General features: G+C 43.6%; 1 protein-coding gene across 1 annotated transcript in view; it reads right to left on the bottom strand.

The window, feature by feature from the left end:
* The window catches only part of LOC140913377 (cytoplasmic dynein 1 heavy chain 1), a 100,879-nt gene that overhangs the window by 27,342 nt on the left and 49,200 nt on the right, over positions 1–24,337 (bottom strand). Inside the window, exons 35-55 of the mRNA XM_073349669.2 lie at positions 18,229–18,456; positions 17,737–17,967; positions 17,436–17,576; positions 16,765–16,998; positions 15,832–16,038; positions 15,628–15,749; positions 12,301–12,466; positions 11,892–12,055; positions 11,424–11,553; positions 9,711–9,844; positions 9,274–9,388; positions 8,953–9,114; positions 8,651–8,865; positions 8,301–8,505; positions 7,953–8,126; positions 7,729–7,848; positions 7,523–7,643; positions 5,453–5,648; positions 4,604–4,721; positions 3,226–3,441; positions 169–381 (exon numbers count right to left, since the gene is read on the bottom strand). Of these exons, the coding sequence (XP_073205770.2) occupies positions 169–381; positions 3,226–3,441; positions 4,604–4,721; positions 5,453–5,648; positions 7,523–7,643; positions 7,729–7,848; positions 7,953–8,126; positions 8,301–8,505; positions 8,651–8,865; positions 8,953–9,114; positions 9,274–9,388; positions 9,711–9,844; positions 11,424–11,553; positions 11,892–12,055; positions 12,301–12,466; positions 15,628–15,749; positions 15,832–16,038; positions 16,765–16,998; positions 17,436–17,576; positions 17,737–17,967; positions 18,229–18,456 (3,612 nt within the window). The remainder of the gene's footprint in view (positions 1–168; positions 382–3,225; positions 3,442–4,603; positions 4,722–5,452; positions 5,649–7,522; positions 7,644–7,728; positions 7,849–7,952; positions 8,127–8,300; positions 8,506–8,650; positions 8,866–8,952; positions 9,115–9,273; positions 9,389–9,710; positions 9,845–11,423; positions 11,554–11,891; positions 12,056–12,300; positions 12,467–15,627; positions 15,750–15,831; positions 16,039–16,764; positions 16,999–17,435; positions 17,577–17,736; positions 17,968–18,228; positions 18,457–24,337) is intronic.

The following is a 24,337-nucleotide window of genomic DNA, read 5'->3' as shown; positions in this document are numbered from 1 at the left end:
GTAAAACATTATTATTATTTGCCCAAAGAGAGCCCAAAGTTTGATCAAATTTGATCATTATCTTTTGTGAAAACCTTGTGATTTCTCATTTATGAAGCAGTAACTCATTACAATATATGTTAACACGAGTGGTAGTCATGACATTAGTAATTGTGGATCAATCTTTACCTGGATATTTGCTTGCTGCAAGTGATGGGACCATGTAGTGAACAGGTTCTGTCGCATCTGCTGGTCAAAGTAACCAGCATAAGCAATAAAAGCCCCTGAAAGCAAACAGTCTCCTGCAATAGCAGACATCTGGTTCTTGAAGGTTTCACTTGTCTTCTCCCATCTTTCACGTTCGGCAGACAGACTTTTCAAGAGAGCTGTGCTACGGTTTACCTAGAAATTAAGGAATGGTCAATATAATATATATCTTTATTCAAAATGAAGGCTCCCATAATTATCGCATTTGCAACCTATATGGAGAAACAAGTTTGCCCAACACACCAGACTTTGGACCCAAATTTTCAGAATTACGTATGTCCAGAAAACAACTATGAGTGCATATACAACTCTGGAAGTTTGGTTGTTAGTATTCTTGGGCTGTGAATTTTACAGTTCTGGTAGTGGAAAGGGACAGAAGGGTTGGAAGCATTTTGGAGAACAGGATTAGAATTCAAAATGATCTTGACAAATTGGAGAATTGATCTGAATTCAACAAGTGAAATTCAGGAAGGGGGAAGGAGAAAAAAATCAAATGCAAAACAACTGCAGAACAGGGAACAACTGGCTAGGACAGGGGTGGCCAACCTGAGCCTGAGAAGGAGCCAGAATTTACCAATGTACATTGCCAAAGAGCCACAGTAATACATCAGCAGGCCCCCGGCCCCCATGAGCTCTCCCCTCACCCCCCGCTCTCAGTGCCTCCTGCCCACTGGCAGTCCTGTGGATCAGTGCCTCCCCAGTCAGCTGTTTCGTGGCATGCAGGAGGCTCTGGGGGAGAGGGGGAAGGAGTGAGGGCACGGCAGGCTCAGAGGAGGGGGTGGGAATGGGTGGAGTGGGGGCAGGGCCTGTGGCGGAGCCAGGGGTTAAGCAGTGAGCACCCCCGACACACTGGAAATTTGGTGCCTGTAGCTCCAGCCCTGGAGTCGGTGCCTATACAAGGAGCCGCATATTAACTTCTGAAGAGCCACATGGGGCTCCGCAGCTACAAGTTGGCCACCCCTGGGCTAGGATCTAGCTCAGAGGTGGGCAAACTATGGCCTGCGGGCCACATCTGGCCCACGGGACTGTCCTGCCCGGCCCCCGAGCTCGTGGACGGAGAGGCTACCTCGGCCCCTCCCCTGCTGTTCCCACTCCCCCACAGCCACGCCGCCAGTGCTCTGGGCGGCGGGGTTGCGCGCTCCTCCAGGGCAGCATATCTGGCTCCAGCTGGGTGGCGCAGCTGCCAGACATATTGCTCTGAGCAGCATGGTAAGGGTGCCAGGGCTCGGGGCCAGGGGATAAGGGGCAGGGGTTCCCGGGGGGCAGTCAGGGGACAGGGAGTAGGGGGTGGTTGGATAAGTGTTGGAGTCCCGGGGGGCCTATCAGGGGGCGGAGGTATGGATAGGGGTTGGGGAAGTCAGGGGACAGGGAGCGGGGGAGGGGGGGTTGGATGGGGGTGAGGTCCTGTGGGGACGGTTAGGGGGCAGGGGTGTGGATAGGGGGCGCGGCAGTCAGGAGACAGGGGGGTTGGATAGGAGGTAGGGTCTCAGGGGGGGCAGTTAGGGGCGGGGGGGTCCCGGGAGGGGGCGGTCAGGGGACAAGGAGCAGGGGGGTTGGATGTGTAGGGGATTCTGAGGGGGGCAGTCAGGGAGCAGGAAGTGGAAGGGGGTTGGATGGGGGCAGGGGCCAGGCTGTTTGGGGAGGCACAGCCTTCCCTACCCAGCCCTCCATACAGTTTTGCAACCCCGATGTGGCCCTTGGGCCAAAAAGTTTGCCCATCCCGATCTAGCTGGCTAGGCTGAAGAGGATCTGGGGGTTATAGTGGATCACAAACTGAGTCTGAGTGAACAATGTGATGGAGCTGCAAAAACGGCTACTATTCTGGAACGTATTAACAGGAGTGTTTTAAGTAAGACTCAAGAGGTACTGGTCCCAATCTATACAGCAATCAGGGCTCAGCTGGATTACTGTGTCCAGTTCTGGATACCACACTTCAGGAAAGATGTGGACAGGTTGGAGAGTTTCCAGAGAAGGACAACAAAAATGATTATATGTTTAGAAAACCTGACCTACGGGAAAAGATTAAAAAATTGGGCATGTTTAGTCTCGAGAAAAGGCAACCACGGGGAGAGTCTTCCAATATGTTAAGTGCTGTTCTAAAGAGGACTGATCAATTGTTCTCCATGTCCACTTAAGGTAGGATAAGAAGTAAGGGGTTTAATCTGCAGCAAGGGAAATAGAGATTAGATATGAGGAAAAGCTTTCCAACTACAAGGAGTAGTTAAGCACTGGAATAGGCTTCCAAGGGAGATTGTGAAATTCCCATCATTGGACGTTTTAAAAAACAGATTGGACAGACACCTGTCAAGGATGAACTAGGTTTATTTTACCTTGCTGCAGCACAGGGGGCTGGACTCGAGTTCCCTTTCAGCCCTACATTTCTATGATTCCATCAGTGCAGCTCAAGGAACCAAAAAATAAGAGGACATTTGTATGGACTGTTTGACCTGACTTCACTAGACTTGTCTGAAGAGAACATTAATATAACAGTTACCCTGCAAGATAGTTTTAAAATATGAGAAAAGGCAGACACTCAACTTTTTGTTAAAAGCATTAAGTAATCAAAATTCCTCTGAAACACATTTGAGACTTACAGAATTGATCAGTCTAATGGGTGAATTTTGTGCTTGTGAAAAAGGACTGGTTTTACCTATGTTAGCTTTCCTTGGTTTTGAGTAACATCCCACCTGCTAGCCTCGTCCTGATCAGACAGATTGCCAACTTAATTGGGTGGCCAGCATGAGGCAGTGATTGGAAGAGTAATCCTCACTCTGGTCTGTTTATCAATGATCTGCAAAGCTCTTTGTAAAAAGTCCAAAGGATGAAACATACTGAAAGATAAACTGTTGTGTAGAGAGGCCATTAAAGCCTTTTGTTTTAGAAAGGTATATAGAATGTTTGAAAGCCACTACTCCCACCCCCTGAAATATCAAAGAGAAGCCAATAAAATGGACAAAATGGTACATTAAGTATTCTCACTTTTGCTTCAACTGCAGTCAGGTCTGCCTTAATTGCTTGAGCCTCTGAAATCAGCACTGCGTACTCTTCCTTGTAGAGAGCAATACTGGCCTCGAGATGACGAATCATCTGTTCTACCTCATTAGCTTTCTGTTGATTGTCTTTGGCATCATCCTCCAGTTTCTGTAGTTCATTGCGGAGAGGTTCTACTCGTTTCAACATATCCGCATAATTCAGCTGTTAAACATGTGAACAGTCAGTTCTAGATACTTTCTAGAATGGAATTTACCACGTGACTTGGGACCATGTAAATCAGCAAGCATAGTTTTTTATGGATTGAGGGCACCCCTCAGGATTTTAGGTATTCAGGATTTCATTTTAAAAAGTTTAATTTTCTAGTCTTCTGCTTAAACTGATTCACTATTCTGAGTCTGCAGGTCGCCTGAAACAGCCAAGAGGTGTGGACTGCACTATTCATCTCACTGAAGTGAGACTGAAGTTCTTTGGGAAGCCTCCAGATTTTGATCAAATTTCAAATTAAATCATGCAGTGCAGAGACAATTGCCCGTGATGCCAGAGCTCTCTCTCAGGGCGTGTAGGATGAAGGCAGGGGAGACACTGCAATGAGTCTGGAAGGCTAGAAGAGGGAAACTTACCCTTTTGGGGTAAATACCAAATTAGCGTTTCCTTTTCCCTGCACACTGGGATTAGCCTGCCCCTGCCCCCACTGAAGGAGCCCTCCTGTTTTCCCATAACAGCACTCTACTAAAGCTTCTAAAATCCCACCTGTAAACCCTCGGCCAAAGTCGACACCCACAAATAACCAACCTGGGTTTTGGATAGGGCTGGATGAGATGGTGTCTGTGCTTGCCATTGACATTACTTCAGAGCTAGATGCCCTCCCCTCAGTAAGACACGATCACACTGCTCTACAACATTCCCCACCCTTGTCAGGTGGGAGAAATGAGATCAAACCAGGCAACAAAATTTGGTCTGTGTACACAAAACTGGCTACAGAGCAAAAAGTCCAGCCATTAGTCACGATTATTAAAACAGATATTTTCAATGGTCTTTTGAAAAAGTAAGTTGTAGGGTTGCAATCATTACATACAAGTTCTTATGAAATGTACTGCAGGATCCTGTTAATCATGGAACAGTTAACCGAGTATTCAAGAACACTCAACACCTTACTCTGCACGTTCACCTGAGACCAATTTCTGTTTTTACCTACAATAGCAAGCTAGACAAGATGCCACAGATCTTTGAGTGATGGAAGTCTGTGGATTCTGAGTCCTTGCATATTTCCAGCACGGTAGAACTAGTACTGATCACTAGGTGTTTGATTTCCCACATAACACTGAAGCATTCTACATTGGCGTATCTACTGCAGAAGAGTTACCTGTGCAATTGCCCATTTTACCATGGGGCCACACGCTAAGGATGCTCGGTTTACGATTTCGTAATTGTAACTTGGATTTGACATGTAATTCTTCTTCATCTTTTCCCAGATGGAGTCACTGCAAAAGAAGAGGTACCCTGTGTGCTTAACACAGCATGTGTGCAAGTGTTCAATCTGTCAGCGCAGAGTTACTGAGAGGAAATTGCCCCTTTCCTACAGTAGATAAACTAAAACCAATACCTGAGATCTTCAGTATTAAAGTTGACAATGCTGCTGATGAAATTATCTCTGAGAATAACTGGTCTGATCTTTTTCCAGTCATTTGTCTCCTCACCCAACAAAAGACAGATTGATTCTAAAGTCAGTTTTACTGCAGCAGGAGGGTTGGCCATTGCTCTTACTTCAACAAGATGCTGCTTCCTTATAGAGCTTACAGCTATTAAGGGGATAAAAAAGGTATTTTCAGGGATTTAAGGCTACTGCTGGGAAATAAAGAAAGAAATTTAAGTTCAATTACTGGGAATAGTCTATATCCCAGTGCTCTGATGGCAGTATGTGCTACTCAGACTATACTTTAAAATTTATTTTAAGAGTAAAATTTAGCCCTGAGATGCATATCTTCTCCCTGATAGATCATCTTCATGAATATATGACAGAGTTTGATATTTTGTTCACCGCATAAAATATGGAGATTCTGCATATGCATATGAGATTAATTCTGCTTTTTGTGAGGTAGAAAACAAGCCCTAACATCACCAATTGTGACTACTAGTAAGATTTCTATTGTGAAAATCTTGTGAACAATTTCTTTCTATTCCCAGCAGTAGCTTGGTACCTGCAATTATTCACCTGATCTCCTCAGCAGAAAAGTTTACAATAGTTGGAATGAAGTTTTCCCTCATAATGATGGAACGTATCTGTTTCCAGTCAGTTGTACTTTCACCCAATAGTAGACAGATGGATTCTAGTGCTAGCTTCACTGCTGCAGGTGGGTTGGCCATAGAACGGACCTCTACCAGATGCTGCTTCTTTATTGATTTTACAGCTAATCACAGTGGTCAAGCCAGATTAAGCAGGAGAAAGGAAGGGTATTGATTGGGAAGAAAATGGAAGAAAAGACAGCAAAATAGTAAGACAGAAATTAGCAAATATTCATTGTGATTGTTGAGAGATTTTTAAGCTTCAGGTCATATCTAAAATGAATTAAACCTCTCTTGTAAAAACCAAATGCTTTCCACATTTTGAAAACCCTCCACCAGTATTCTCACTTGTGTGAGAGCAAGCTGAACTATCAGAAGCCTCCAAGCACTACTACAAGAGCAAGAGTTTGCACCTGGCAGCTATGTTGAGTTCACAAGTTAAGGAGCCTAAAAACAAGGTGTCATAAATATAAAGCGAAGGGTAAACCCCTTTAAAATCCCTCCTGGCCAGAGGAAAAATCCTCTCACCTGTAAAGGGTTAAGAAGCTAAAGGTAACCTCACTGGCACCTGACCAAAATGACCAATGAGGAGACAAGATACTTTCAAAAGCTGGGAGGAGGGAGAAAAACAAAGGGTCTGTGTCTGTCTGTACGCTGCTTTTGCCAGGGATAGACCAGGAATGGAGTCTTAGAACTTTTAGTAAGTAATCTAGCTAGGTATGCGTTAGATTATGATTACTTTAAATGGCTGAGAAAAGAATTGTGCTGAATAGAATGACTATTTCTGTGTGTGTGTCTTTTTTGTAACGTAAGGTTTTGCCTAGAGGGGTTCTCTATGTTTTGAATCTAATTACCCTGTAAGTATCTACCATCCTGATTTTACAGGGGTGATTCCTTTACTTCTATTTCCTTCTATTTCTATTAAAAGTCTTCTTGTAAGAAAACTGAATGCTTTTTCATTGTTCTCAGATCCAAGGGTTTGGGTCTGTGGTCACCTATGCAAATTGGTGAGGATTTTTACCAAACCTTTCCCAGGAAGTGAGGTGCAAGGGTTGGGAGGATTTTGGGGGGAAAGATGTGTCCAAACTACATTTCCCAGTAAACCCAGTTAGAGTTTGGTGGTGGCACTGGATATTCTAAGGACAAAGGATAAAATTAATTTGTACCTTGGGGAAGTTTTAACCTAAGCTGGTAAAAGTAAGCTTAGGAGGTTTTCATGCAGGTCCCCACATCTGTACCCTAGAGTTCAGAGTGGGGGAGGAACCTTGACACAAGGCTATGCCTCTACAGTGAGTGACTGTATACCTAAGCAAATAGTGAGTTAGAAGTCCTTCCTCCTCTTACACAATCCACTGATAAGCCATTGTAACTAACTCTTGAGTAAATAAGTTGTAGGTAGTATTTACATTCATGATACTTGTATAGCGTTTATTAAATCACTAATTCCATGAACCAGACACTGCTATCTCTTAAGAGGCAGCACCAGCAGAGACAGAACACATTAGGGGCTTGTCTAGTAAACAGTGAGCAATAAGCTGGGGTGTAAGTGCACAGCAAGGTAGTGTGCTGTAGACTAACTAACTATGTGGACCATACTAGTGCACACCAGAAATTTCCTAGTGTTTGCTGACCTACTGCTGTTTCAGGAGTTCCTATTCTAATGTGGCCTGGTATACTGAAAGATAGTAAGTAAATCTAGCAAAGCTTGACAAAAAACAGTGAACCATTAAGACACTTTATTGCTCAAAGTTTAATAAAAATACGGCTTAGAATGCAAGTCTACAGTAGCAATAATGAGAAGTTTGGAAGCTCAGTAGTGCTAGTGAACTATTTTATTTCTACTGCTTCCACACTAAAGATTAAGATACTGCTGATAAAGGGAAGGACCCAAAGTTCACTGAAGCAAATGGAAGCATGCCCACTGACTTCAAGAGCCTTTGGATCAGCCCCAAACCCCTAAAGGCAGGCATGCTGTAGTTATTTGTCAGTGCTGACTTACCATTCTGAGCTTCAATGACAGCAGGCTCGACTTTGTCTAGATCCTCCTTCACCCTCATTTGCTTATCTGTAATTACTTTTTGCTGTTCGTGTAGCTGCTCTTGAATGTCTTGGCTCATAACCTAAGAGAAAGATTGTGCAACCTGTAAGATGTTATTTCTGAATATACTGCACATGTACAAAAGGTAAAGAAAGCTTTGATTTCACCTTTTTCTTCTCAGCTTGTTGCTGATGCTCCACCATTTTTTTCAGCTTGTCATTAGCTGCTGCATTCTTTACTTCCAACTCCTGGCTCTTTATTCTCAGGTCCCTACGCAGTTCTTCCACCTGTCATGAATTAAAATATTAGAGTCTATACAGACTAAACTCAGTTTTAAAATGTTTTAATAGCTCTAATTTTATTTTAAAAAGCAAAGTTTAAAGGTATGTACCTGGTCAACAGTTTCCTTGATCTTTCGAAGACCAACATTCAAATGCATCTGCTGTTCCTCCAGCTCACTCCTTTTCTCATTGAACAAGTTGACATAATGGTTGAGGAAGTCCAAGTAGTGACGTGGTGTGATGGCCATAGTTCTGCCTCCCCGTTTTGCTAGACGAGCATTAGCCTTTCCAAAGGAAAAGGATTTTGTCAAAAGTTTGTATACGTAAAACATTAGGATTATATAATATCTAGATTTTTTTTAAACTCAATATTGTCATGGGGCAACATTGTTTTACTGAACTTATGTCAGTCCACTAGAACACGGCACTAGAGATCCGAGTAGCATGGCAGAACACACCTGATGAAGGGTCTGATGAACAAATACACAGCTATTTACAATAGCTTCCCGATGTGATGGCGGTTGTGGTAACTTGTCATACACAACTGGCAAATAGTCTGGCACAGTGTAGTTTGGCTTCTCCAGATCCATTTTGCTTGTAAACTCTTTGCCAACTTGGTACAGTGCTTCAGCTGACCAGTCTCCAAACCAGTTCAAGACACACCTGCAGACAGGACAAGACAGACATTAAAGCCTGCAAAATTTCTTTTTTTAAGAGGGTATTAACAATATTCTTAATTAAAAAAGACAGACGCAAAGTGTTAAGATACTTTGTTGTAGTTAGTTCCCAAACACAGTAAGTTAGTTACCTGTTGAAGAGAGCTGGAGAAGTAGCTGCTCTGTCCTTCAGGCCCTCAGAAGATGGGTTCATGGTGAACACAACATGGAGATTGCGAATAATTTGACTGGTGAACCATTTGTACAATTCTTCATGGGAATCTAGCATTAAACCTTCTTTCTGTGCTCCCTCTTTACATTGAGTCATAAGGGTGGCATATTCATCTCCTTCAAAGAGACCAGGAACCTAATCCAGGAAATAAGTATATTTTTCTTAAAGGCTTGATTTTTTTTCCTGCATAACTGCTGCTTTATACACATTTACTCAAGTTACCTCTCCATTGGCCAGAAGAGTATTCATTCTCTCCAGGAATCCAGAACCCAGTACATTTGACTCATCCATTATAAATGCTATTTTCTCATTCTTGCAGCCAGAGCGTCTTAAGACCATTCTCAGATCTTCATCAAAGTCTTCACCTGTGTATTTTCTATGAACCTATAAAGATTTAGCAATAGTTACTGATCTTTTTTAGCCCTTATCCTCCCTCACAATGACTTACATTTATACATTTATCTTACCAAAGATAGAATATCTGTAAGACAACTGCAAGCTTTAACAGTCAGTTTTTTTGTTGAGTGATTGAACTAAACCAACCTTTATTTGGTAAACACTTAAACCATTCATCCAAGCTACAAATCGTGAGAGAGTAGTTTTCCCTGCTCCACTAACTCCAATGAGAAGCAAATGACCCTGGGGCTGGCGGAAGATTCTGAAAGAGATTGGTACTTCAAGTAAATTTATTGCTTGATAAATTGTGAATTAGCCACCACATTTCCAAACCTCCTTTTCTTGCAAACTTAACCTGTATTTTTTTTTTAGTTCTGTGACTGGTTCGGGGGTACACTGAAGTGACTATTGTCAGTATTTCTCAGTCTACTGCTATAATTCCAGCCTTGCAGTGCCCCCTTTACAGAATGTCTCTCCCAAGTAGAACACCAGAACAAACTGGTGCTCCATTCCGGACTAGTCTGAATACAGATTTGTTTTATAATTCAAACTAGACAAACCCAGGAGTTGGAAATTCAGCTTACCGGTCAATTCTTAGCACATGATCCAAAACTTCATTGAACAGCACTAGTGGCACATCAAGTTCTTCCTCATAAAACACTTTCAGCCTGGCTTTTACATAGTCTCTCAGCTCTTCCTGATCCACTGGGATATAATCCTAGAATAAGGAGGCCAATATGTAAGCAAGAGATCTAACAGTCTAGAATTTAAGACTAAGGGAGAGATTCTCAACCTGCTGACCCCTCTGTGCTGGATAAAGAGGCTGGAGTGACACAAATTCCCAACTCGAGAATTGAGGAGGATCGCCACAGGGACCCCCTCAGACTCTGATGTAGTATGTGCCACGGGCAGGGCATGTAATGTTACATGCCACGGCAGCAGTGCTGCCCAGAATTTCTGCAGGCATCTGGGAAGTGGCTTGCACGATTTAGACAGCCCACTAAGACTCAAAGCTACCTTAGTCCCCACCCCACTCCCCTTTGGCTATGAGTTCTGTGCTGTGCCTCTTAGCAGCACAGTTCAGACTTTCACTTTAAGTTGAAAAACTAGTTTCCACACCAGCTCAGATGCTGCACTAAAATCTGATGCATTTTCTATTTGTACATCATGTCCGCAGAGCCACTGTAATGTAAGGCATCTAAAAGGATCTACTGACTACTTTAAGAGGCAATATAAGTCAGTATATTCATAGGTGCCAGAAAATTCCCAGGTAGATAGGTATTTGTGCTCCTCCTTGGCACTTTTACCATCACTGCAAACTCCTGATTTGAACACACATATGGTTCAACTGGTTTGAGTTACGTTATCTAACACAGGGTGCATGTATGTTAAGTGCATTTTCATAAGTCTAAACAGACAGGAGAGCATTTAGCCAACAGGCAGAGAAGTAGATTTATGAATACCTGCTTGGACACTGAAAAGCAAACCCTAAAACATTCAGAGCAACAAGCTTTACAACCACATATTAGCATTACACAATTGTTTCTTGAAGTCAGCTGCAACAGTTGAGGTCATATAAAGGATTGGTGGTGGTGGAGGGGGTGTCTAAGGCCATGAACAGTTTATTGATCAGACACTAATGTTTGTTATGAGATGACTATAGGCAATTATTGTTCTGAAAGCATACAGCTAGATACAAGACTGAGTATGCTTGTACTCCACAATCATACCACCTTGGGTCATACCTCAGATCAAGCTACACAATGATCTAACACCACTTGGGAAACCCAGGGAAACCCAGGATGCTAGGAAGTGAAGCTTGTGACTCAGTGGGTGGCACTTCTTCTTTGAGTCATTAGTTAGCCAGTGTGGTTACGGACAACACTGGCTTATTTGTTAAATAAACCAAAAAGACAACCTACATCTTCTAACTGCACTAGTCCAAGACCCCAGGATACTTTCTGCAATGGTTACCCTTGGTATTCTAGAGGTGTCCCTGTTTGGGTATATGCTCTGCCTTCAAATTCACAGTTCTACTCCCTTGATACCCAGACAGATTCTGCTGTGTGCTGGATACCCATCATGGCATGCTGCATCAAATGTGTTTGCTTACTAAGTCCAAATGGTTAGCAATCCTTATTGTCAATGGTAAATCCTATCATAGCATGGATTGCACTTAGTATGCTAGAACGAGTGCTGCCTAAGAGAAGTGATGGGCAAAGATTCACTCTCTTAATAGGATACTTAGTGTCTGCAACAGTCAATGGCAAGGCTTCGATTGAGATATTCCTCTTTACCTTTGACAGCCAATTGCTGTACAAGATGGGTCTGCTCATAGCTTTCTCTTTGTCTATGTTGGGGAAATGTTTCAGAGCTACCATATCAATGTTTTCATCAGTCCAACGTCTCTCCTCATCTTCCACAAGTCTAGTTAGACAGAAAGACAGTTACAAGCAAGCATGCAACACCTATTAAAAACAGATATGTGTGAAGGACACGCTAAGTGCTATAAATAGCAAATTAAGGCAAAGGATAATACTATTGTAAATATGACTCAGTTCTACCTACTTGCAACTACTTAGCAATCCAACAGACACTTCTCTTGCCCTGAGCTTAGAGGACTAGATTTCAAATCCACAAAAATATTATTCTTCATATTTTGGTTATGTGTATAAGCCTTTGAAGGTGGCACTTATTTTATGAACTTAAACTTTTGTTCATTTCTACAATTTGTACTTTTAATACTATTTCCATAGTTTCTTTACCTGTCTTGGAAGAGACGCAAGGCTTCGTGTGCCCAAATCCTAATAAGACCTTCAACAGGTAAGGTTTCTAATGGTCTTAAGGCTTCAAAGATACCTATCACCCATCGAGTCATTTCACGAGGTGAATAGATGTAGTGTGGTTGTATCTCCTGGGTGAACCTTTCCTAAAATTCAAAACACTGGGTATATTATATAATAGGATAAAGTTGTGCAACAATAATTAACATGCAAACAATGCTTCTCATGTCCCCATCTCACAACTGCTAATAAAAACAGGGTAAGCAGGCCAAGACAAAAAGCACTGGGATTTATCTTAAGTGGAATAGTAACATAATTATTAAGCATTATTAATAGTAATAGGAAAGAGGACTAGTCAGTAGAAGTTGGGATAGTGTGTAGATCAAGTTACCTGTGACATTGTATAGAACTCTACCATGGCAGCAGTAAGAGGTTCTACATATGTGCGGAGCGATGGGATAAGCCTCAGCATTGCACGATTGAATGTTCCATATATCTGAGTAAGAGAAGCTGGTCCAGGATAGTCCACATACACCACAAGGACGTGGCGTAAAAATCTGAAAGAGGTCCAATCGCTTAGTGTTCATACCAGGAAAGACTTCACCCAAGTCAGCTAGACTAGACCTGACCGATCTATTTTCAATATTCAAAACAACTGCCATCCTTGGTGGAGATTTCATCTCAAATTAAGCCACTAAAAGTCAAAGTAGGAGAGTCAATTACTGACTTGTACTCTGCAATATCACATCATATTGGTTCGTTTCTGATCCAAGCTGCTTGTTTCATAAGGTAAAAATAACTATTAATTTCACAACAGCATTCTCAGCCTCTGAAATGAGTGATGTTCAGCACTCACGTTAGCCACCATCCTGTTGGCTAATATAAAGTCCTCTTTGAAGTACAGGGATATGAATGGAGTACAGTCTGTGTTGTTCATAGATTTTAAGGCCAGAAGAAATCTAGTCTAACCTCCCATAGAACACAGGCGGTAGAACTTCCCCAAAATAATTCCCAGGGCATCTTTTAGAAAAAAATGCTGTTATCTTGATTCATAGGCACCAACTTCTCCTGGCGCCGGTGAGTGCATGACCCCCCCTCCCTGACCCATGCCTGCCCCACCTCCTCCTGCCCCTGCCCCACCCCCATATCAACCCCTTCCCCAAAGTCCCCGCCCCGACTCCTCCCCCATTGGACTCCTTCCCCAAATTCCCGCCCTGGCCCCGCCTCTTCCCCGCATCCTCCCCTGAGTGCGCTGCATTCCTGCTCCTCCCCCCTCCCTCACACAGCTTGTTACGCTGAGAAGCAGCTGTTTTGCCACAGCAAGCGCTGAGGGGAGAAGCGGGGCATGGTGCACTCAGGGGAGGAGGTGGAGGTGAGGTGAGCTGGGGCGGGGAGCTTGGCTGCTGTGGCAATTTTTCCCTGTGGGTGCTCCAGCCCTGGAGCACCCATGGAGTCGGCGCCTATGTCTCGATTTAAAAATTGTGAATGATGCAGAATCCACCCTCGGTAAGTTATTCCAATGGGTAACTACTCTCACTGTTAAAAATGTATGCCTTGTTTCCAGTCTGAATTTGTCTAGCTTCAGTCTAGCAAAGAAAGGTACAACATGATCCAGTGGCTGGAAGCTGAAGAGCCCATTATTAAATATTTGTTCCCTCTGTAGGTACTGTGACAGGGTCAGGCCAGATGCCTACAGGAGAGTGATAGAAGGTAGATATATTAGCTCCAGATTAAGCAGGTCCCTTTCCCCTGAGTAAGATAATGGGCTGTTCCAGAACAATCAGGAAGTTTCTGGAACCAATTAAGAAGCTACCAGAATCAATTAGGACAGGCAGGCTAATCAGGGCACCTGGTTTTAAAAAGGACCTCACTTCAGTTAGTGAGGTGTGTGCGAGGAGCTGGGAGCAAGAGGCACACAAGAAGCTGAGAGTGAGAAGGTGTACTGCTGGAGGAATGAGGAGTACAAGCATTATCATACATCAGGAGGAAGGTCCTGTGATGAGGATAAAGAAGGAGTTGGGAGGAGGCCATGGGGAAGTAGCCCAGAGAGTTGTAGCGGTCACGCAGTTGTTACAGGAGACACCTTAGACAGTTGCAATCCACAGGGCCCTGGGCTGGAACCCAGAGTAGAGGGCAGGCCCAGGTTCCCCCCAATCCCTTCAACTCCCTATTTGATACAAGAGGAGGTGACCTTGACTGTGGGTTCCACCAGAGGGGAAGGTTCCTGGCCTAGCCCCCGACCCACTAGTTGGGTCAGCAGAGACTGCAGGGATTGTTCTCCTCCCTTTCCCCATGCTGGCCAGTGATGAGGTTAGCTGAGTGAACGGCAGGTTTGAGCCACTAGCAAAAGTGGCCAAACTGAGGGCTGCTGTGAATCGCTGAGGCGAGCAAATCCGCCAATAAGCACAGGACCCCCCAAGGCAGAGGTGGAACTTTGTCACAGTACTTACAGACTAATCAAGTCCCTCCTGAACATATTCTTTGTTAAACTAAATATCTTGAGCGTTTTGAGTCCATCATTATAAAAGCAGGTTTTCTAATCCTTTATCATTCTTGTGGCCCTTCTCTGAACTCTCTTCAATTTGTCCACATCTTTCTTGAATTGTGGGCATCAGAACTGGACACAGATTCACAGTGGTCACATCAATGCCACAGTGGCCACACAGCAGTGGTCACAAGAGTGCCAAATACAGAGATCAAATAAACCTCTTTATTCCTATTTGTGATCTTCATTTAAGCATCCCAGGATTGCATTAGCTCTTTTGGCCACAGCGTTACATGTTCAGCGGGGAGCTCAAGTTCAACTGATTATCCACCATGATCCCCAAACCTCTCTCAGGATAGAGTCCCCCAGCCTGTAAGTATGGCCAACTTTCTTTGTTCCTAGATGTATGTATTTACATTTAGCTTTATTAAAATGCATATTAACTGCTTGCGCCAAGTTTACCAAGTGACACAGATTGCTGTGAATCAGTGACCTGTCCTCATCATTATTTACCATCCTCCCATTTTTGGGTCCTCTGCAAACAATCAGTGATTGATAAATATGTTAAATATCATATGGTCAAGAACCAGGCCCTGCGCAACCCTACTGGAAACAAGCCCACTCAATAATGGCTCCCAGTTAACAGTTACATTTTGAGACGTATCAGTTAGCCAGTTTTTAATCCATTTAATGTGTGCCATGTAACTTTTATATCATTCTAGTTTTTTGTGTGTTTTTTAAATCAAATTGTCGTGCAATACCAAGTCAAATGCCTTACCTAAGTGAGTATATTTTGTCAACGCTATTACCTTTATCAACTAAATTTGCAATCTCATCAAAAACAACAAAGTTAGTTTGACATGATCTATTCTCCATAAACCCATGTTGATTTGTATTAGTTACATTGCCCTCTATTAACCCTTTAACAATCAAGTCCTGTATCAGCCACTCCATTATTCTGGCTGGGATCTAGGTCATCCCATTTACCCTTTTTAAAAACTGGCATTTTAGCAGCTTTCTTCCAGTCTTCGGAACTTCCAGTGCTCCAAGACTTATTGAAGATCAACAGGAGCCTGATGGACTGTTAATGAGCAGCTCATTTGGATGCAAGGTATTTTTAAACCAATATTTGACGCTACAAAAACTGGATTCCAATAGTAGAATGTAAAGGAATCAGATACTCCATTTTGCAGATCAGTACTATAGTTTTAGTAGCTTCAGAATAGTATTTACCTATGTGAAAGTGGTTTCCTTCCAGGATCGGTAGGGGAGTTACAAGCTCCAACAATCTGAATCCTCTCTAATTTCACCCAGGTCTGATTCGACGTATGGTAGAAGCCTCCATGTTCCACCATCTGAATGAGGGAATTGTTTTAATATAAGAAAGTTTCCATAAAAGCATAACAGTAGAATCCTTAGTTTCACAACAAAACAAACCTGTCTAATGAAGGATATGACTCTCTGCGTGCCATACTTATCCATATCTGGCAAGTTGATTTCATCACAGAACAGCACCAGCCACTTTCCTAGCTGCACGGGGGCCAGCACCACTCCATTAGGTGTACGCCTGTACTCACAGTAATGATCAAAAGTTTTCAAAAGTAGCTCAGGGGTAGTAGCACTAGAGAAGTTAAGTCCAATCACCTTTAAAAAAAAAAGGGGGGTGAAAGAGGTAAATTCATGAAGACATTTGATATGTTTTAATAGCTTGAAGTCTTAGAACCAAAGTTTCAATAGATTATCATTCCTCAGTAACAAATATATGTTACAACTTGGCCTTCAGACTGAAAATATATGCTGTATGTTGACTAGATACTGATCACTGAATTCTGTTTACACAAGTATTTGGGTCACTACAGATATGTAAAATTCCTTATAGACTTTGCCATCAAAGTCTGTTATGTGCCAGTAGCACCCACCTGTTACACATACTGTCTCTCATCACTGTTAACAGGTTTAAACACTCATATACCAAGACGGAACAGCTACCTGAACTCAAAATACTTTTGATTTAATACTGAACAAGTGGAAAAAAGCCAGTACTACTGGTGCTAGTTAGAAAGGAAGAACAGATGGCCTTGAAGTTAAGGGACTCCTGGAGTTAGGAAGAGTCTAGATCTTCCTGGTGACTATGGGCAAGTCACTGATTTCTGCTTCAGTTTCCACTCCCTTTTATAGTTCATGTTTCTACTTCACAGAGTGTTATAAAGATACATTCATTTACTTGGGCAAAGAGCTCTGATACAAAGAAGCTTTTGCCATGTAAGTAGAGAGGTGCTGCTGTAATCACGAGAGTAAACCTTGTAGGCAGCTTTTACTTGTTATAAATTTGCTATTATTCAATAACCCACACATAAACAGAATAGTTACCTCCATATCAGGGAGGGCTCTGAGAGCACTGAAAAGGGTCATAGTCTTTCCAGAACCTGGTGGGCCACAGAGCACTAGGGGTTTGTGTTCCGCTAGCCAAGTATACAGTAAAGCTTCATGCCGGACAGTATCTAGGGTTGGTACTACAACATCAAGAGCAGCAACCTTGTGTGTCTCAACTTCAATCTGAGGAACCTTGGACTGCCATGGGACCCATTCACCTGTAATTGACACCTAGGTGAACAGAAATAGTTAATGTACAAATTTAGTAGAGAGATGTGTTTCAATGGGGTTCTCATCATAACCCCATCGTATTTTACACAACTTCATGCTTTAATCTGTGAACTCAGTTAGGCTTTTAACACCTGCAGATTTAATTCTGTGGGACTAGTTTAGAAGAAGCTTGGACTACACAGTAAATTATGTACCAACTGAGCAAAACAAATAAAAAATAAAATAATCAATCAAATTTAGAGTGGCTTGCCTTGAGCTAACTTGTGAGATACTAATTTACTCCCATTGAGAGAGGTTAATTTAGAAATAGTGGCAAAGAGTCCTGTGCCATCTTACAGACTAACAGATGTATTGGAGCATAAGCTTCTGTGGGTCATTCTGGTTTTGTTTCTTTAGGAATTAGGTTTGTAACTATACAAGGTACAAGAGGCTATTACCTCATAATCAATTATGGGTATGTTGGGTACTGTGGGCAATGGTACAGTGGTGATTCTCCTAATGTATTCTCCCAGCTCTGCTCTCATTTTCAGTCCACTGTCTCCAGAGAATGACCACAGTATTGCATAGACCAGGTATCTCTGATGGAAGACAAGAGAAAGTTTAGTCCACACAAATGCAAAAAAGTATTACTTGTGTTTGAAGGACAGCTGAAGAAAATACAAGGAGACTATTCAAAAAGTCTGGTAACTGTGTTCATCTTTAGGCTATCAGATCACTTTGCTGCAGTATTTACTTTACCTGGATATAACGCTCCAGTTGCTCTTTCTGCATAGGGAAATCGGGATGGTTTGCATTGTACTGGGCTACATTGCGGCAAGCCTGATGCAACATAGAGAACAATGAACCAAGACAGCGCAAACGAATGAGGTCCATGATATGCTCTAACTTGAAAGCATGTTCAAGAGCTTTAGTCACTAGTCCATTAGATGTGAAATAGGGCTGCATAATTGTTGCTGCATCTCTTTGAATCTGTTGGTAAAGACATTAGCATTGTTCAAGGAACTTGGTTTGTAGTCTTAAGTCATAACACTAGATCTTAAAATAAGTTTGTCAATAGCATGGGTTCAAAGTGTCATACTTTAATTGGGGAATACAACACGCAAGTTATATTTTGTTAACTCAATGTCTATTTATATTCAGTACAGCCGGTAAGATAAGCTTTCAAGGCACTTCCTACTTTTAGTGGGTCTGGTGTCAGTCCACAGTATTACAATCCATTCCAAGTTATACCTGCAACATTGGAGAAGCTGCTTCTTCACCTTCATCTTCTTTGCCCTTTCGCCTGCGCTGAGCTTCCTCTTCCTCTTCATCCAGAGGGATGCTTTGTAGTCTGGCCAAGAAGTTATTGAATATCATGTCAGTGCTTAGAACATCTTCACTGAACCAGACCATTCCGCACCTTGACACTGTGGCCATAGTAGCATATTTCAGATCCTGTACCTCAAACATGATACGCACCTAGAGAGAAAGTGCAGACATTTAAGAGAAGTTAGATTTTATGTTCTACTGAATCTATTACAGTAACTCCTCACTTAACATCGTCCCAATTAATGTTGTTTCATTGTTACGTCGCCGATCTGTTAGAGAACATGCTCGTTTAAAGTTGTGCAATGCTCCCTTATAACGTTGTTTTTCTGCAACCAGTGGACAAAGCAGGTGGCTGCCAGAGCTAGCTGTTGGGGGCTTGGAACCAGGGGGGACCGGCAGCCCCACTATCAGCTCCCCTAAGTTGTCTGTGCGACAGCCATCCAGCAGGCTATCAATTGCTGGGCAGTTCAGGTATCCCTCCCGCCACTGCCATGTGCTGCTCCTGTTCTCTGCCTTGGAGCTGCTCCCGGGAACCTCCTGCTTGCTGTGCAGGGGGTGGTGGGGTAAGGAGGGGTGCTGATGTCAGGGTGTCCCTATACGTGTTGGTATATGTGAAAGAAAATGTAGAATCAAATGAAATAAAAATCTTAAATGAATCCACATGTTCCATAGAATCTGTATGGATAGTAATTCCAGGCTCTAATAAGAATATAACAGTAGGGATCTATTATTGACCACCTGACCAGGACAGTGATAGTGATGATGAAATGCTAAGGGACATTAGAGAAGCTATCAAAATAAAGAACTCAATAATAATGGAGGATTTCAATTATCCCCATATTGACTGGGTACATGTCACCTCAGGACGAAATGCAGAGACAAAATTTCTCGATACTTTAAATGACTGCTTCTTGGAGCAGTTGGTACAGGAACCCACGAGGGGAGGGGCAACTCTCGATCTAGTCCTGAGTGGAGTGAAGGATCTGGTCCAACTATAACAGGACTGCTTGGAAATAGTGACCATAATATAACAACATTTAACATTCCTGTGGTGGGAAGAACACCTCAGCAGCCCAACACCGTGGCATTTCATTTCGGAAAGGGGAACTATGCAAAAATGAGGAGGTTAATTAAACAGAAATTAAAAGGTACCGTGACTAGAGTGAAATCCCTGCAAGCTGCATGGGCACTTTTCAAAGACACCATAATAGAGGCCCAACTTAAGTGTATATCCCAAATTAAAAAAGAGCTACTGTGGCTTAACACCATGTAAAAGAAGCAGTGACAGATAAAAAGGCTTTTAAAAAGTGGAAGTCAGATCCTAGTGAGGTAAATAGAAATGAGCATAAACACTGCCAAATTAAGTATAAAATGTAATAAGAAAAGCCAAAAAGGAGTTTGAAGGACAGCTAGCCAAAAACTCAAAATAATAATAAAATGTTTTTAAGTACATCAGAAGCAGGAAGCCTGCTAAACAACCAGTGGGGCCCCTGGACGATCGAGATACAAAAGGAGCACAAAGACGATAACATCATTGTGGAGAAACTAAATGAATTCTTTGCTTCAGTCTTCATGACTGAGGATGTTGGGGAGAGTCCCAAACCTGAGTCATCCTTTGTAGGTGACAAATCTGAGGAATTGTCACAGACTGAAGTGTCATTAGAGGAAGTTTTGGAATTAATTGAGAAACTTAACAGTAACAAGTCACCAGGACCAGATGACATTCACCCAAGAGTCCTGAAAGAACTCATATGTGAAATTGCGGAACTATTAACTGTAGTTTGTAACCTGTCCTTTGAATCAGCTTCTGTACCCAATGACTGGAAGATAGCTAATGTAATGCCAATATTTTAAAATAGCTCTAGAGGTGATCCCGGCAATTACAGACCGGTAAGTCTAACGTCAGTACCAGGCAAATTAGTTGAAACAATAGTAAAGAATAAAATTGTCAGACACATAGTAGAATATAAATTGTTGTGCAAAAGTCAACATGGTTTCTGTAAAGGGAAATCATGTCTTACTAATCTATTAGAGTTCTTTGAAGGAGTCAACAAACGTGGACAAAGTTCAGAGGACACAGTGTACTTAGATTTCCAGAAAGCCTTTGACAAGGTCCCTCACCAAAGGCTCTTATGTAAATTAAGTTGTCATGGGATAAGAGGGAAGATCTTTTCATGGATTGAGAACTGGTTAAAACAGTGGTTCTCAAAGCTGGTCCGCTGCTTGTTCAGGGAAAGCCCCTGGCGGGCCAGACTGGTTTGTTTACCTGCCGCGTCTGCAGGTTCGGCCGATCATGGCTCCCACTGGCCACGGTTTGCCCCTCCAGGCCAATGGGGGCTGCGGGAAGTGGCACAGGCCAAGGGACGTGCTGGCTGCCCTTCATGCAGCCCCCATTGGCCTGGAGAGGTGAACCGCGGCCAGTGGGAGCTGCGATAGGCTGAACCTGCGGATGCGGCAGGTAAACAAACTGGACCAGCCAGCCAGGGGCTTTCCCTGAACAAGCAGCGGACTGGCTTTGAGAACCACTGGGTTAAAAGACAGGGAACAGAGGGTAGGAATAAATGATAAATTTTCAGAATGGAGAAGGGTAACTAGTGGTGTTCCCCAAGGGTCAGTCCTAGGACCAATCCTATTCAACCTATTCATAAATGATCTGGAGAAAGGGGTAAACAGTGAGGTGACAAAGTTTGCAGAAGATACTGAACTGCTCAAGATAGTTAAGACCAAAGCAGACTGTGAAGCACTTCAAAAAGAACTCACAAAACTAAGTGATTGGGCAACAAAATGGCAAAGAAATTTAATGTGGATAAATGTAAAGTAATGCACATTGGAAAAACTAACCCCAACTATACCAATAAGATGGGGGCTAATTTAGCCCTGGTCTACACTAGGAGTTTAGGTCGAATTTAGCAGCATTAAATCAATGTAAACCTGCATGCGTCCACACAATGAAGCCCTTTTTTTCAACAGAAAGGGCTCTTAAAATCGATTTCCTTACTCCACCCTCAATTAGCCTTAAATCGGCCTTGCTGGGTCGAATTTGGGGTACTGTGGACACAATTAGACGGTATTGGCCTCCGGGAGCTATCCCAGAGTACTCTATTATGACCGCTCTGGACAACACTCTCAACTCAGATGCACTGGCCAGGTAGACAGGAAAAGGCCTGCAAACTTTTGAATTTTAATTTTCTGTTTGCATGGTCACCTGCAGCTTGCCATGCTGGCCAGAGCTCATCAGCAGAGGTGACCATGATGGAGTCTCAGAATCGCAAAAGAGCTCCAGCATGGACCGAACGGGAGGTATGGGATCTGATCGCTGTATGGGGAGAGGAATCCGTGCTATCAGAACTCCATTCCAGTTTTCGAAATGCCAAAACATTTGCCAAAATCTCCCAGGGCATGAAGGACAGAGCCCATAACAGGGACCCGAAGCAATGCCGCATGAAACTTAAGGAGCTGAGGCAAGCCTACCAGAAAACCAGAGAGGCAAACGGCCGCTCCAGGTCAAAGCCCCAAACATGCCGCTTCTATAATGAGCTGCATGCCATTTTAGGGGGTTCAGCCACCACTACCCCAGCCGTGTTGCTTGACTCCTTCAATGGAGATTGAGGCAACACAGAAGCAGGTTTTGGGGACGAGAAAGATGATGATGATGAAGTTGTAGATAGCTCACAGCAAGCAAGCGGAGAAACCGGTTTTCCCGACAGCCTGGAACTGTTTCTCACCCTGGACCTGGAGCCAGTACCCCCGAACCCACCAAAGGCTGCCTCCCGGACCCGCCAGGTAGAGAAGGGACCTCTGGTGAGTGTACCTTTTAAAATACTATACATGGTTTAAAAGCAAGCATGTTTAATGATTAATTTGCCCTGGCATTTGCGGCTCTCCTGGATGTACTCCCAAAGCCTTTGCAAAAGGTTTCTGGGGATGGCAGCCTTATTCCGTCCACCGTGGTAGGACACTTCACCACACCACGCCAGTAGCATGTACTAGGGAATCATTGTAGAACAAAGCATTGCAGTGTATGTTTGCTGGCATTCAAACAACATCCGTTCTTTATCTCTCTGTGTTATCCTCAGGAGAGTGATATCATTCATGGTCACCTGGTTGAAATAGGGTGCTTTTCTTAAGGGGACATTCAGGTGCCCGTCCCTGCTGGGCTGTTTGCCTGTGGCTGAACAGAAATGTTCCCTGCTGTTAGCCATGGGGAGAGGGGAGGGGCTAGCCACGGGGTGGGGGGAGGCAAAATGCGACCTTGGAATGAAAGCACATGTGCTGTGTATGTAATGTTAACAGCAAGGTTTACCGTGAAAGAGTGTAGCCATTGTTCTAGAAAATGTGTCTTTTTAAATACCACTGTCTCTTTTTTTTTTCTCCACCAGCTACATGTGTTTCAAGGATCACAGGATCTTCTCCTTCCCAGAGGCTAGTGAAGATTAGAAGGTGAAAAAAACGCACTCGTGATGAAATGTTCTCTGAGCTCATGCTGTCCTCCCACACTGACAGAGCACAGATGAATGCGTGGAGGCAGACAATGTCAGAGTGCAGGAAAGCACAAAATGGGGAGGAGAGGTGGCGGGCTGAAGAGAGTAAGTGGCGGGCTGAAGAGAGGGCTGAAGCTGAAAGGTGGCGGCAGCGTGATGAAAGGAGGCAGGATTCAATGCTGAGGCTGCTGGAGGATCAAACCAATATGCTCCAGCGTATGGTTGAGCTGCAGGAAAGGCAGCAGGAGCACAGACCGCCGCTACAGCCCCTGTGTAACCAACCTCCCTCCTCCAAGTTCCATAGCCTCCTCACCCAGATGCCCAAGAACACGGTGGGGGGGCCTCCGGCCACTCCACCCCAGAGGATTGCCCAAGCAACAGAAGGCTGGCATTCAATAAGTTTTAAAGTTTTAAACTTTTAAAGTGCTGTGTGGCCTTGTCCTTCCCTCCTCCACCACCTCTCCCAGTGCTTCTCTCCTCCACCACCCCTCCTGGGCTACCTTGGTAGTTATCCCCCTATTTGTGTGATGAATGAATAAAGAATGTATGAATATGAAGCAACAATGACTTTATTGCCTCTGCAAGCGGTGATCGAAGGGAGGAGGGGAGGGTGGTTAGCTTACAGGGAAGTAGAGTGAATTAAGGGGCAGGGGGTTTCATCAAGGAGAAACAAACAGAACTTTCACACCGTAGCCTGTCCAGTCATGAAACTGGTTTTCAAAGCTTCTCTGATGCGCACCGCATCCTCCTGTGCTCTTCTAACTGCCCTGGTGTCTGGCTGTGCAAAACCAGCAGCCAGGCGATTTGCCTCAACCTTCCACCCTGCCATAAACATCTCCCCCTTACTCTCACAGATATTGTGGAGCGCACAGAAAGCAGTAATAACAGTGGGAATATTGGGTGTCGCTGAGGTCTAACCGAGTTAGTAAACTGCGCCAGCGCGCTTTTAAATGTCCAAATGCACATTCTACCACCATTCTGCACTTGCTCAGCCTGTAGTTGAACAACTCCTGACTACTGTCTAGGCTGCCTGTGTACGGCTTCATGAGCCATGGCATTAAGGGGTAGGCTGGGTCCCCAAGGATAACTATAGGCATTTCAACATCCCCAATGGTTATTTTCTGGTCTGGGAATAAAGTTCCTTCTTGCAACTTTTGAAACAGACCAGAGTTCCTGAAGATGCGAGCGTCATGTACCTTTCCCGGCCATCCCACGTTGATGTTGGTGAAACATCCCTTGTGATCCACCAGTGCTTGCAGCACTATTGAAAAGTACTCCTTGCGGTTTATGTACTCGCCAGCTTGGTGCTCCGGTGCCAAGATAGGGATATGGGTTCCGTCTATGGCCCCACCACAGTTAGGGAATCCCATTGCAGCAAAGCCATCCACTATGACCTGCACATTTCCCAGGGTCACTACCCTTGATATCAGCAGATCTTTGATTGCGTGGGCTACTTGCATCACAGCAGCCCCCACAGTAGATTTGCCCACTCCAAATTGATTCCTGACTGACCGGTAGCTGTCTGGCTTTGCAAGCTATTTCCACTTGCT

This window comes from Lepidochelys kempii, chromosome 6, assembly GCF_965140285.1.
Source record: "Lepidochelys kempii isolate rLepKem1 chromosome 6, rLepKem1.hap1, whole genome shotgun sequence".
NCBI classification, from domain to species: Eukaryota; Metazoa; Chordata; order Testudines; family Cheloniidae; genus Lepidochelys; species Lepidochelys kempii.
This window is presented reverse-complemented; position numbering and strand designations above follow the sequence as displayed.